At 37.8% G+C, this 15,358-nt stretch overlaps 1 protein-coding gene across 4 annotated transcripts in view; it reads right to left on the bottom strand.

Annotated features, from left to right (window-relative positions):
• Positions 1-15,358, bottom strand: part of Arid2 (AT-rich interaction domain 2) — a 133,022-nt gene that overhangs the window by 38,465 nt on the left and 79,199 nt on the right. For 3 of the 4 annotated variants that reach the window (XM_035440839.1, XM_035440840.1, XM_035440841.1), the window contains 9 exons: positions 12,859-12,925; positions 12,512-12,786; positions 12,114-12,210; positions 11,821-12,030; positions 10,722-10,889; positions 6,003-6,084; positions 4,955-5,089; positions 4,157-4,353; positions 951-3,793 (listed from right to left, as the gene is read on the bottom strand). In XM_035440839.1, coding sequence (XP_035296730.1) covers positions 951-3,793; positions 4,157-4,353; positions 4,955-5,089; positions 6,003-6,084; positions 10,722-10,889; positions 11,821-12,030; positions 12,114-12,210; positions 12,512-12,786; positions 12,859-12,925 — 4,074 coding nt within the window. The remainder of the gene's footprint in view (positions 1-950; positions 3,794-4,156; positions 4,354-4,954; positions 5,090-6,002; positions 6,085-10,721; positions 10,890-11,820; positions 12,031-12,113; positions 12,211-12,511; positions 12,787-12,858; positions 12,926-15,358) is intronic. The other variant, XM_027396382.2, reaches the window with a different exon arrangement.

Here is a 15,358-nt window from a genome sequence, read left to right as displayed (position 1 = left end):
CATCTGTATAAACTAATATGCTTAGAGTTTTACTATTTGTGCCCTAAACTGATCATTTAATAACACTAACATACACAATAGTTCAAATAATTAAAATGTAAGAGAAAAGACAATTTTCTAGAGTTGTAGAGAGAAAATATTTCGAGCAGGAGAGCAAAGCTCATGAATTAAGAGCTGGCTTCAATCCTGGTACCACCTCTTGGGGCAATGATCCTGGGTGAGTCTTCACCTTCACCATAGTGTTAACAGATTATATGTTAATAGGATTCCTCAAGATCCATGAGAAAATGCTTTAGTGTATCATCCTTAGTGAGGTCCTAACACTAGCTAATGTCACTGTTCTGCTTTAGTGTATTGTCCTTGGTGAGGTCCTAACACCAGCTAACTCCACTGTTCTTCTTGGTTACTGAGCTAACCTTTTTGAATAGTGTAATGATCATCATAATGGAAGATTAAAACACACAAAATGAGGGTAAATTTTATTAACATTAGAGTTATTCTGTAATTTAGTCTGATTAACTATCATTTTATTTAGAGTTCTTACAGACTCCAAGAGGAAAAATCAATCAGACATATATAATCAAAATGAATTGAGAAGTTCATATATAGTAAAACTTTAAAAAATTAAACATTACATTATGTAAGTGAAAAATCCCAACATGTGGAGTTGGGACTTAGAATTTTCTAACACTCAGTGGGCATTCCTGTCAGGTACATAGATAATAGCATCTACCATGCAAGGTGAAACTGCATATACAAAACTGAAAAAAAAAAAAAATCCTTACCTTGAATGCTAGAGTGAAGAACTGAAAACTGTTTAATAAATAAAGAGCACAACAGGGAAGTTTGCGTAGACATGAGCGGACACCATAACTGCTTAAGTTGAGACATGATTCATTTAATGTTTCCAGACAGCATTTCAATGAAACAAACAAGACAAAAGGACTCACCTGTGGGACCACACTCTGTATGTAGGTTGGTGGATGCTGCTGCTTTTGCTGAACAGCACTTTCTATTGCTACTTTAGCTACAGTGCTTGGATCCGCTCCTGCTGGTACAGCAACCATTGTTGCACTGCAGCCAGCATTGTTGGGGTCACTGATTGTAACAATTCTAACTCCTACTTTATTTGGAATTCCTGGGACTGCTTCCCTATCATTATCCTCTGCTGGCCTCTTTACAGTTTTGCATTCAGCTGTGCCATTTGTAGACCGAACATCAGTTGATAGGGCAGAATGGGACACTCTAGATCCTGAGTGGGGAACTGCTAGGATTTGATGCCCCTGTATAACAGGGGTTGTAGAATGTGGTGAAACAACTACACTTGGGCGTTGCTGAGGCACATCTGAATTCAAACTTGAAGCTAGAGGTCCGTTAGACAAGTCAGTACCACTGAATTGTTGTGTTACCACACTTGAAGCTTCCTGCATGCTGCTTGTGGACGGTGACCCACCCAAAGTTAATACAGGTCCATTAGAAACTCTTTCTAGTTCATCACCTTTGGCAGGATCTTGCTGAGTAGCATCTGAAGTCCCTTGTGGTTCTACTGGAGATATCTCACCATTTCCTACATGATTAGAAGTTTTGTGATTTGGAATGTTTTTGCTTAAATGAGAACCATCTCCTTTATCAAAATCACAGATCCCATTAACGAGGGTTTTTTTCAAATCACTTTTGATATCCTGCATGTCCATTTGTTCTGAGTTCTGTTTTCCAGATGCTCCATTCTCACCTAATTCCAAGGATGGCCCATTACTGATTAGTGAGCACTGAATAGTCTCACTTTGAATTTTCCCTGAGTTTGAAGGAGGTAGACTCGAGTCACTGTACTTTCTCCCATTTAAAAGACTTCCCACCTGTATTTCACTTTCACTTGTATCCCCATTGCTGGTGTTTATGGTTCCTCGTCGGCAGGATGGATTCTCCATGACTTCAATTTTCCGTTCATGAACATGTAAACCTGTTGCTTCCTTTGCTTCCTCCTCCTTTTGGCAAATTATCTTGTCGCCTTTGAATGGGGGGGTAGCAGTGGTACATGGTGATTGTCCGGCTGGAAGCGTTTGCACCTGAAGTCCGGCTCCTGCCTGTGCTCCACTCATGCTAATTCCTGCTGGAGCAATGAGCTGAGCTGCATTTCCCTGACTCACAGTCGCAGTTGCAAAACTGGTATTTGGCACAACTGTTATGGTTACCTGGTTGCCAGAAGTCCCTTGGAAAATGGTTGCTGGGCTATTTGAGATCAGTGGACCCGGCAATATTTGTAAGTTCGAAATGGGCACGGTTTGCACTCCCCCTGTTGGTGGCATAGCACTTTGGACCAACTGAACATTTTGCTGTCCAACCAATAGTTGCTGAGCTGGAGTTTGCCCCTGCACTCCAAAACCAGCAGCTTGGTTATTGGCCACCTGATATACCACCTGAGGGCTAGGAGCTCGTGCATTGTTAGGGGGAGGAATCTGTGGTGCTGGGAGGATAAGCTTACCCCCTGGGGTTGAAGGACCCCGCTTTGGAAGCAGCAGCTGTTTGATCAAACTAGACTCATTGGAAGCAGGCTGAGCAACCCCTGCATTTGTTTGCTGAGGCTGAACTTGCATCTGTACTTGCTGTGGCTGTTGAACTTGTACCTGTACCTGCTGTGTGGGAGGTGCTGGTGAATGCTGCTGCTGTTGCTGCCTTTTCACAGATAGCATTTGACTGACAGTAGGAGGTGGTCCCTGCGATTGCATGGTGGAAGAAGATGACATGGCAGTAGGTACTTGGTTATTAGTAGCTGGGACAGGTGATGGTGAAGAAGATGGAGTTATGTTTGGTTGTCCAGTTAGCTGAACTGTCTGACCAGCTGGAAGAGCTGCCGGATTAGCAAGAACAATTTGATGAATGGCTGGTGCGTAAGTTTGACCTTGCTGAGCTGGCTGGCTTACAATCACTACACTTTGCTGGGTTGGCTGCTGTGGTTGTTGAATAGGCTGCTGTACCACTGTTGATGAAACTTGCTGAGAAGGAAGTGGTTTGGGTGCAATGTTCTGGAATCCAACCCTGGAGGGCTGTGGACTTGGAACACCAGCTATGGTGACCACCTGTCCTGTAGCTACCTGGAAATTCTGTACTGAAGTTGCTGACACAATATTGGATGCAGAAGTTGTTACATACTGTGGGGGTGCTATGATAACAGCGTCTTGTGGCTGGCTACCAGCTGCTGTCTGTTGAGATGAAGTGTGCATAGGTTGTGGTGATGTGGTGATTAACTGTTGACCCTGTGAAACTGTAGATGTACATGCTGGTATGTTCTGTACTCTTCCAAATATATGACTCTGTGGTACAGTTTGCTGAATTACTGTAACAGGAGTGCCTGAAGGTATCTGTCCCGGTACCACTGTGTGTAATGGAGATGGTTGTGGCATCACAGATGGATGGTGAAGCAATGTCTGAGAATTCACAACTGTAACAGGTTGTGGCCCTGTACTATGATTCTGAACCACAGAAGTCTGTGCAGGTCCTCCTCCAAGAGCAACACTCACAGGAACTGCTGTCTGGGGCAGAGAATTCTGGATTACTGTTGCTTTAACGACTTCACAAGGAATTGGGGCTTTATTCTGAATGACAGTCACTGGAGCATTTTGTTGCTGGTGGGTATGAACTGAAGGATTTGGTGGAATTCTAGAAACAGTCTGTGCCACAGTATGAACACCTTGTACTGGAAAAGACATTTGTGTTGCAGTCAAATTTGAAGATTGATTGGTAACAGGAGTCCTCTGAAAATGATTTCCTACAGCTTGTGATCCATGAGGGATTCCTATATATATGGGGAAAAATAAAAGTTACAAGTAAAATGACTGTAAGATGTCAAATGTCTTATTATCTAATTTAATACAAGAGGAAGGGTGTAAAGAAATTAATGCCCAAAAGACAGGAAACATTAGAGTATGGTGACACCCATGAGAAACACTGTAAACAGCACAGGGCAAGGCCATCACTTAATATACAAAATACACATTTACATTCTAGCAATCCTTAAAACATTGAAAAACTTGGGGATACTGCCATTTGTCTGTAATCCCAGCTTTCAGAAGGACCCCAAGTTTGAGGCCAGCATGGTTTGTACAGCAAGACCTGACTGCATATATAATAAATGAATATTAAAATTGAAAGTTAATACCTGCAGGTGAAGGTGTTGGAGACACATCAGCAACAGAATCAACGCGGACAACAGGAGTGGAAACTGGCTGTTGCTGATAGTACATCTGGATGGGGAGTGGTATAGCCCTCCGTTTCACTCCTATGACATGAATATGTGCCTGCCCACTGCTATTGGAATCCTCCACTCTCTTCACTGTATGATTTGGAAAAACTGTTCTGTAAAATAACACACACTAATTATGAAAAACAGGACAAAAGTACAGCACTGCCCCCAGCAATGCTCAGAGCATTGCCATTGCTACTAATGCATTGACCAATGAGTCACAATGTCATAGTCTGCAAAAGAGGAAAGATAGATATGTACAAGATTAATTCTCTAATTAAAGAACCATTGCTTATTAACAATGTTGAGTTTTAAGCAATTTATATATAACCAGTTTTTAAAAACATGTATGTTTATGAATTTAGCAAAGCACAAAGGTCTCATATTTGGTCAAATGCATATCAACAACATATTAGGATTCAAGACTTAAAATGAATAATGTCTTCAACATTTCAAAGAAGGTAGGAGAAAAAGGGGAATTTGACTTCCTACTTTTCTTTCTTTGATAAACATTATAGAAACATTTCTTTCTTTGATAAGACATTATAAACCCTGCCTCAACACAGTGACTTTACTTGAGCCTCTACTGAACTAAAGCCAATGTGTGGGGAAGTTCAAGCAGTAGAGATGCAAAAGTCAGCAGCCTTGTGGTGTTTTCTCTAGTATGCAAGAACAACTGACATGAATGAATCTTTGAAAAGCTGGTCACTTTACCTCAGACACCTGTAAAACCCAGTTGATGTGAGGATGCCACCACGAGCTAATTTACTACAAGTTGAGAGGTACTCAGAATACATTTCTGCTCGAGAGACTGAACAATCTGGATTTACTTCAAAATGAGCATTCAGCCTAAACAGAAAAAGAGAAAAATTAAGACATTATATACCATGAACCTCCATGTATATTAAAAGATAAAGTGTTATACTAATAATTACTTCAACTAACCAAATTTCACTACCTCGTATGTCAGTAGTAAAAATACACATAAGGTTTAGACAGATTTAATGAAATAGGCCAATTGTTTATCATATTTACTAAAGGAGTATAAACAAAAGCTACAGTTACATCTCAGCCACAGGAAGGATGGTCTGTTAGCAACAGTTCTCTAAGAAGCAGTGTTACCCAGTCATTATCTGGTGGTGTACCTGTCTTGCAATAACTCCTAATCAAAGGCATCATAGTGTGCACTGAGGTCAAGGAAATAGTGGAAAACTGAACTAATTTTTTCTCTGCTCTTGGATCAAACTCCTTCAGCCAAGACTCACCAAAGCTTTCCAACTGTGCCATCAAACAATGACATATTACGCACAGCCACTCTCATCTCAAAACACTTCCATTTGTACTTCTAAGAAACTAACACACTTCTTTTTAGAGTCAAGTCCATCTACATTAAAAACATGTATGTAAGTCAGCATTAGAAATCTTGTTAGCTTTGTAAAGTCTCTTTCCAGAACTCACTAGCAAAAGAGGTCAACCTGTTTCTCATACATTTAATTAAATAGTAACAATGATAAAATAATTTTCTCTCATCCTTGTCAAAAGTGGTAATTGAGAGGCTATGCTCAAGGAGAGCCTGAGCTACACAGCAAGCACCTGCCTCAAACACACAACCAAAACCAAACAAAGATGATATTTAACAACAAAACCTGATTCTCCAATTTAGTTTTAATAAAACTGCTGGGTAGCTAATAAATCCATTTCTTTTTCTGTTGGTTTGTTCTTCCCAAGAATTTTAAAGCTGTAACAGAAACAAGCCACTTACCACTGACAAGCAAACTTTTCACTATCTATTTCCACTATTCCTGGAGGTGGAGCGGCATGCTGTGTCACAACTGTTCTGGAAGCTGAAGAAAAAGAAAAAAAAAAAAAAAAAAAAAAAAAAAAAAAAAGAGCTCTATCATTTACTAAATTTAGACACTATATGCTACATTCCTGGGCACTAAACCAGTTCTTATTTATAAAGAATGTCTTTCTACAAAGGTATGGAAACACGTGAAAATAAAGAAATTAGAGAAAAAAAGAAAAGTGATCATGCATATTAGGTACTATTTTAGAATCTTCCTATTTTGTTTAGCCTCATAATTATTAAACAATAAAATGGATAATTTAGCTACTAGCAATATAAATTGTTTTTCCCATCTCCCGAAACTGATTGAATACTTCACATATTTATTATTTTCTCTAGTTATTTGTTATGTAGGTACAGATAAGAAAAGCCACAAAGTGATTAAAACAGAACCTGGCCTGAGAAAAGCTGTGGACCTATGTGGGAGGGGAGCTCAGCTTGTTGGTTGTGTGCTTGCCTAACCTAGGTATAAAGCCATACATTCAACCTCAGCACTGCAGTCAATAAACAAACAAATGAACAAACGGAAAGGCTAAGGTCATCAGCTCAATAAGCATCTGTCAGTTCAGCTGTACAATGCATTGGAAGTGATAAATTCATTTTTAAATTTAAAAGGTGAATATTAATTCTATAGAGTTTCTAGGATAAAATGGGACAAAAAGCAGGAGGATTACCAATTCAAGGCTAGCATTGGCATCAAGAAAAGACCTATCTCAAAATCAAGCACAGATATCTTGCTTTATATAAGTAATAAAAATTTAGCTTTGTTGATTAGGATCCGAGTGTGAGCTGTACACTCATGCCTATACTTTAGCCCTAGCACCCAAAGCAGCACCTACTACCCACCCCAGCTTTATCAGCTTGGCTTTGTGGCAGACATTCTCAAGTATTAAATAAGGGAAATCTGTACCATCAAAATTTTTACAAGAACTAATCAAAACATATGATATATAGCACTTTATAACAGAAGTAGCACTGAAATATAGTGATGCTCAATATTGAATACTACTTCAATTTTTTTAGTACAGCAGTCTAGACCAATAGCACCAGCACCTCATAGGAACTTGTTAGAATTAAAGTTCTTAGTTCCCACCTGACTAGAAAATTAAGAACTCTGTGCTGTATGTATATGCAGCCTTCAGACAATTCTGCCATACTCTCAAGTCTGTGAACCATCAAGTAGAAACCATGATTACAACAGTCTTGTAAATACCTTTTAAAGATACAACCCATCTAAAGATGAAGCAACAAGTCAAGCATTTCATAATTCTTCGGTTTTAACAGAAAGGAAGAAAGAAGGAAGGAGGGAGGGAGGAAAGGAGGATGGAAAACAAAAATAGCAGAGCTCTAGTTGTTAGATGAACAATAAAAATAAGTTTAATACCTTTTGGATGATTGTTAAAAAAAATTCAAAGAATTACAAACAAGTTCTGTCCTTGTCCACTTAATGACGTAACCTAAATTGTCAACTAGTATCTGCAGTTCCAACTCAGTGATCTCTTGGGTGACCCTGGCTAATCTCCATGAATTACAAAAAAGTCAAGTCTTGAATGGGAAAGGGACTGCTGGGATAAGGGAGAGAGGGTTGATGGAATGAGAAGAGAAAAAAAATGGACTAATCAGAATACATGCATGTATGAAATTGTCATCAATTTAATAAGAGAGAGAAAATAGCATTAATGCTGGTTCCAGTTCCATTCTAGCAATAAATAGTACACAGTCACACATATACTACATTCATGGCTTCTGGACACTAAAAATACTTACAAACCTGTATTTACTCTTGTCTGATGTACTACTTATACTAAATCTTGTAATTATAAAACAAACTTTTAAAAGAGTTTCTTAAAGACACAAACTTTTACCAAGTATATCTTAAGGTTGGGGACATGGCTAGGTGATAGAAAGAGACTTCAAGAATGAGAGTGTGACAATAGGATACGGTTTATAAGGCTACTGGGGAGACAGGGTAAAGGAAGGCTTTAATATGGTTTCTGACACTGTGATTTGATTTTTTTTTTTTTTTTTTTTGTCAAGAATGTTAGACCTGAACTGGGAATTTGCTCTGACACTGACCCATACTCTTAGACATTTGAAAACATGGATTATGGCATTGAAATTCTAGTAACTATGAAGAATATGGTATTATTTTTTAAAGTTAGTTTAATATCCATCAAGAAAATATACTGTTTGTAACCATTTAAATTATGATGAAATTAGGATGCTGAATTAAAAATAGTAAAGGTTTTCATGATGATGAAGTGCAAAATTTCAAAATAACTGTTCCATGAGAGCAGTATTAAACTGTAAGAGGAAAATGTGTCCAACTACAAAGAATAACCAACTAAATGATCTCCAGCTCAAAGTTAACTCTTTTAGGTCTCTAGAAGCCACCTTTCCATTTCTGTTAATGAATTACTACCTAAGTGAATAGTCCCCAGGTTCTTAATGCTTAACTGTATTCATTAGACACATGAGAACTAAAGCCTAGATCAGGGGCTGGGTTCATCTGCTGAGGTCAAAAGAAATGTTAAGATTAAAGTTCATTCATAACACAAAATAGTACCTCTCATTAAAGTGACCTTGAATATAATATTACTCACTGTGATTTAACAAGTCTGCTATTCTTTTTAGACACTAACTCTCCATGCCCTCATCTAACTTCATCTCTTGTGTGATAAAAAGAAGATACTCACTTCACCCTCATAAGTGGCAACAACATTACCTGTTTCTTTTGAAAAACTATTACATACTGACTAAAGTTTTCTCAATTATACGTAAAGGGTCTACTTATTTAGAGAAAAGGTCTTATACTAAGCAACCCATGTTGGCCTTGAATTTGAGAGCTTCTTGCCTCTGCCCCCCCTAGTGCTGGGTGATAGGTAAGACAAGATGCCTGGATATTTGCTTGCTGCTTAACATTTTCTCCCACAGATACACTAACATGCCCCTTTTTTGCCTTTAACATTTGTTCAGCTCTGACAGATAAGTTTAATGCACATATAATACAACACTACCAGATTTTTAAGGACACACAATGAAATATGTGACAGGTATTACATACTTCCCATAAACAGAATACATACTTTTAATACTCAGAAATAGAATGGAAAGAGAGAAACCATGAATGAGTGTGAGGAGTAAGAAGTCATTAGCACTGGTACCAAAAAGACCATATTTAGGAAGATGGTTTAATGATTGAGTGACAACATTAAGAATAATGAGGTGGTTTTCTGTTGTTTTTTTGTTTAGGGGGCATGGTTTCACTATGTAGTTTTGGCTGATATGAAACTCACTTAGTAGACCAGGCTGTCCCTGAACTCATCTGCTTGCCCATGGCCAGCCCTCCTATAATAATTATATATATATATATATATATATATATATATATATATATATATATAATTTTTTGTTTGGAAGTCATGAGGGAGGGTGAAAAGACATGAATTGATTTGTATAGGAAAAAAGGAAACAAGAACAAGAAACTGATGGTAACAGAACAAAAATGGAGAAGACTGCTATCTAGAGCAGACACAGAAGTTAGCAGCTCCTTCTGACAGAGCACTTGTGCTAGTAAGTTTCGAGGCAAAGAAATATGAAATAGAGGAAGTCATTTTGCAGAGCCTGCACATTTAACTACCATAAAGATGACCATCTTCATTCAAAGAATGAAAGAAAGGAGAAGTTACTTTGGAGACAACAGATGGCAGAGAAAGTGGAAGATGGATTCTTTTGTCAAATGAAGATAACTAACCAAACAAACAAACAAACAAACAAACAAACAAAAAAACACAAGCAACCCCAAAACCACTGAATGTGCTAAAATAAAAAACATGATTACTCAGAATAAGCTAGGAGAATAAATATAAAAACAAAGAGAAAGATAGTTATTAGGTTTGCCCTATAATTAAACATTTTCAAATGAAATAGAACTGAGCCATGGAACACCATAAAGAATGCCACATATAGGCATGTATGCTTCTGTGTGTGTGCACATATATTACACACATGCCAATTCCTGAGCTCTGTCTGATTCTATGGTCTTAACACTGACATTTAAGGATGTGGGGGCGGTGCACGAGCAGGACTGAAGATACAGTTCAGCATGAGTTGCTCTTCTAGAGGACTCAGGTTCAATTCCCAGCACCCACATGGTGGCTTATAATCATCTGCAACTCTAGTCTAAGTGGATCTGACAACCTCTTCTGGCTTCTGCAGGTACTGCACTAACATGCATGCAAAACACTCATACACGTAGAAAAACACACCTCCCCTGAATGTTAGGGGCACCACATACATATACCCTGGTTACTCAAGGGAACTAGAAGGTAATACACAGTTAACTTGCTCAGGTATATACAGATTCCATGAATAAAATCACAAAGAATAAGCACTGATTGCTTATAAATCCCTCATTTCTTTAATTGTTATGAATTTGATACCTCTATTTTATATACTCACCTTGATCTTGCAGTATCTGCAATGTAGGCTAGCTATGAAATCAGAAGTAAAACAAGTCTTCTTTAGCCAACTGTTCTATAAAACATTACTTCTTTGTACTGCACATTTGAATTTACCCTTAGCATTAAATCTTACACACCTATAGCACATTGAAAAAGAACTGAAAACACTAACCTGGGCCAGATGCTACATGGGTCTGGGTTTGGACCTGCTCTATAGCTTGTGGCCTAATTTCAGATAAAACTTGATGACTGGAGCTTGGATGTTCAACAAGTTTCACTGCAGCTAGTGCATCAGGGCCAAACATCTGAATGTCCATAGAAACCAGACACACTAGCATATCTAAAATTAAAGAAGAGGTGTTAATGACATTATAATGGAATGCCATTCCATGAATCATGGTACATTATTATTATGTGTGAATATTAAGAAAAGAGAAGCAGCCCAATATCAAAAAAAAATTTATTATCTTTGAGGTAGATATTAGATGTCTTTATTTTTAAAATGTTTCCAATGTGTTTCTGATATGCATCCAGATTTGGGGATCATTGATACAGAAAGTGACCTTTTAATTTCTCAATAACAACATCTTCAAGCTAAATCTTTAATACCTTTGATCTAAGTGTTCATCTATATGGAAGGCAGAATGCTAACACAGCATGATTCAGCAAGTGTATCTCAACTAGCAAGACTGGAGAGGTAAGCTTGCAGCCCTTTCAGACAGTGCTACTGTGAGAACAAGAAGGAAGCTGGTCTCATTCTGCTTTAGTCACTGACATTTGCAGAGGAAATCTGAAGGAGTTGGGCACAGTGGTGCTGTTAGCTTAGATCTGATTTTATAACACAAACTATTGAGAGGAACACATACTGCTGACAGCTACAAAATCATGTTTGTTACACAGCAGATGTGCCTTATCATCTAAAAGGGTAACATAAAGTTGTATGTCTGAGGGAGTAATAACTCTTCAACATTACACAATAAATCCTTAACACCAATGTTTCCACATAGTATCATATTGGTTTTCCTCAATAAAGAAAGTACTTGTGCGAAGATGTAGCTCAGCTAGTAGAGTGTTTGTCTGCCATACACAAAGCCCTAGGTCTGATTCCCAAGCACTGCAAGAAACAAACAGGTGGTGGCTCACACCTATAATGCCAGCACTTGGGAGACAGCTTTAAGGCCAGCATGGGATATATTAAGACCCTGTCTCCAAAAAATAAATAAATACACAAATAAAAGAAATTAAAATTAAAAGTGTTGATTATATCTTACCTATGCTCTTTTCTACTTTTGCAATTTTTGTGCAGGCAATGTCTCCCATTTCAGTGAGCATGTAGAGCACCTCCAATGTTGAGGTTACAAGCAGCACATCAGGCAAGGTGAGGTGACAAATTATCTCTCTATATGAGTCTTGATCCACATATTCACAAATCAAAACACCATTATCCTCTGCTTTGCAAAGATTTCCCAAAATTTCCATGCCTGCAAAAATACACACAGTTTTAGTTTTGAAATAAATGATAAAGTTTGTTCATATGAAATAATGGAAAAAATTGAGTTCTCACCCCTCATCTTTAAAAATCTATCCCTTGACATTAGGCATTTTGTAACAGTATGAAACATCAGATGAGTAGTTTTGAAATCAACAGGGTCCAATAAAAGCTGGAAGAAAGAAAGAACACCATCATTGAGCTATGCTTCTTCCCCAGACTGTGCAGTTTAAATTTAATAATAAAAAAAGAACAAGACAATGTTGTGTTACTTTTATTACTAAACATGTAGTATCATTTCAAATGTTTCTTTTTTCCCCCCATATAACACTTCTAAACTACCTTTCAGCTACAAATATACATAACACTTAAAATCTGGCAAATACAAGCAGATACAGAATGTAACATTTTAAAATTTTAAAGTACATGTGGATAAAAACAAAAGCCATGTTAAGGAAATGCCACAAGCTTACCTCAGCTGCAATATTTCCTAACGTGTCAAGGCCTAATTGCCTTAATGAAATAAAATGACTATGTGCAGAGAGTAATAGGAAACGAAGACAGGTGCGATTAGCTGCCAAGAGCTTAACGTTGCCCTCCTCAAAGGAAAGGTTCCGCAAGATCACTGCAATCTGAAGTACCCGCTGGCCTTCAATGTCATTAATGCCCAGCTTTCGAGGTGGATGAAACAAAGATTCCCAAAGCCATTCTCCTGATGTATCTTCTACAACAGAAAATACAAGTTTCCCTGAAACTGCTAGTATACTCATTATCGTTATTCTAAAGTATGTAATTAACTGACTTGTGCTCACTAACTTACCATGAGCCTTGTTCCGGTCAGAAATGAGGTCACGCACTTCGTTGTCATCAACAATGTCTTTCCAAAACTGTAATGAGAAATGCCAATGATTTGAAACAAATATTATATTACTTTGATGAATCGTACATAATACAAGACTGTATTTCTATACTGTATTTCTCAGTTCCTGTGGATATTGTTATAACCTGTGGGTTTGAATCTTTGACATAATCACTTGCTTTTCACATAGCTTAACATAATTTTTTTTGGGGGGGGAGGGGTTTCAAGACTGGGTTTGTCTGTGTAGCTTTGGAGCCTATCCTGGCACTCGCTCTGGAGACCAGGCTGGCTTCGAACTAACAGAGATCCGCCTGCCTCTGCCTCCTGAATGCTGGGATTAAAGGCATGAGCCACCAACACCCAGCAACATGAGTCCACAGAAACTTGTAAGGTATCTGGGATTTGGACGGCAAAGAAAAATGACATCTTAATATTGATTAGATTAAGTGAAATCAGGAATTTCTTTAGTGGTTTCTTCACCTGTGGGTATTATATAACAAAGGACAGTGAGATTAGGGCACCTGTGATTTGTTACCCAATAGGAATCATGCATATTTTCCAACTGTCTTACAACTATGTAAACTGTGGTTTATACAGATCAATAATATCAACTTCATCTATGAATTACATATTATCACAGCATCCATCTTTACAGGCACCTCTCATACACAATGTACACTGGTGGAGCAGATGTGTAAGTTGCTTTCCAGTGTTTCCAAACTGTCTTTGAACTTTAAATAGAAAGATATGAGTCAAAACCTACAAACTGGTAAGACTGTCTTTCAGACTAAGAAATAATGTCTTTAGACTTCTCCATCTTACAAAGCTCCAGTTTGTCAATGCCTGTGACTGGAACTTAAGCATAAGAGTGGGAGTGGTTCATATTCCATTCCAACAAACTGAAAAAAGAGCCACAACCAAGTACAGTAAATAATGAAGACACCAGATGTGGAAGTGAAAATGATCATGGATAGTAGGTCCAACGAAATGAAAGACCGAACATTTTGGCAAAGAAATGGAAACAAACAAACAAATACAAAACAATTCTAGGACTACAAGCTTAAAAATTCAAGGGGTGGGTTTAACAACTAATAATAGTCAAAAGTGAATAATAAAGAAACAAAAAGATAACCAGAAAAAAAGGTCCATGAAAAACAGTATCTCAGCAGAAGGGAAACAAAGTAGGCTGGGTGATAAGGGAAGAGCATTTCTTAAATAAACTAAAGTCCTAAGCTGCAGAATTAAGCAGTATTATGTCAAAAAAAAAAACTAAATAAAAATGTAGGAATGTAAAACTCCTTAAAAAGAAAGTCAAAGAGAGAAACCATATAAACAAGAAGGACAACTTTAAAATGAGAAGTTTGTAGAACTCAGAAGACTTAGGAAATAGAAAAGTTATGGAACAATACATTTTAGGGTAAATGGTCTGATGGGACTTATGGCCAGGAAGCAAGTAATGGAGCAATTGGTACTGGTATTGATTAACCTCCCATAAATCAACATGCATGGAAAGTATTTTTAGGATTAGACAGCAGATGGTGTAAGGCTATGACTACTGAAATGAAGACTTCAAAATGGTGGCCCACTGGCCACCCACAATTCTATTTGTACTTTACTTCCGGGCTAAGACATACAAAATAGAAACTCAAGAGATAGTGATTGCTAAGATGAACAGATTGTTTAGGGCTTACTTCAAACCAAGGCAGACAGCATTTGAGGGACAATCTCTAGCAATGATAAAGTCATGTAGAAGAGGACATCCACAAATCTAGAAAGGGGTACCTGCCTGAGTACAAAGCTGTATATCCAATATGGTAAAATTCCACACAACAGGCAAAAACATGGAGACAACACTAAAGAGGTACAATAGAAAGTTCAGAGAACAGTGAAGATACATAAATCTAGCTAATTCAACAGAATGCCTACGGATACTAGACCTTGGATAAGATCAATCTACACATACTAAGGTGGGAGTCTTCAGAGCCCCTGAATCTCCATGTATTTAAGACTTCTACAGAAATTGGTACTGGGAGGCTTCAGAGTTTTTTGGGGATAAGGTCTAGTATAGGGGTCTTAAATCACTGTGGGCATGCTCTCAAGGTGAACTGTGGTATCCTGGCTCCTCTGTGCTCATCCTAAGTTCCTGGTCACTGGGGAGCCAATTTGTTCCACCATATAGTCTTGTAAAAATGTGTTAAATTACTCACACTACCAAGATCACTGAGATGTCATTGGGATGTCTAAAATGTAAACTAAAATAACCCTGTCCCTTATGAGATTATTATCCCCAGGGCCTCATATATAGTAGGCATTCTACCACAGCTACACTAAGGTAGAAATGCTGTTGTAGGGATAAAAAACTGACTTTAAAAAGAAAAAAAAAAAAAAAAAAACCCTTGAGCAACAAAGCTAAACCGAATAAAATTACAGAGATAAACAAGCTAACAGCTAAGTTTTTGAG

This window comes from Cricetulus griseus, chromosome 2 (assembly GCF_003668045.3).
Source record: "Cricetulus griseus strain 17A/GY chromosome 2, alternate assembly CriGri-PICRH-1.0, whole genome shotgun sequence".
Taxonomy (NCBI): domain Eukaryota; kingdom Metazoa; phylum Chordata; class Mammalia; order Rodentia; family Cricetidae; genus Cricetulus; species Cricetulus griseus.
The sequence above is the reverse complement of the archived record's forward strand: the minus strand, read 5'-3'. Positions and strand labels throughout refer to the sequence as shown.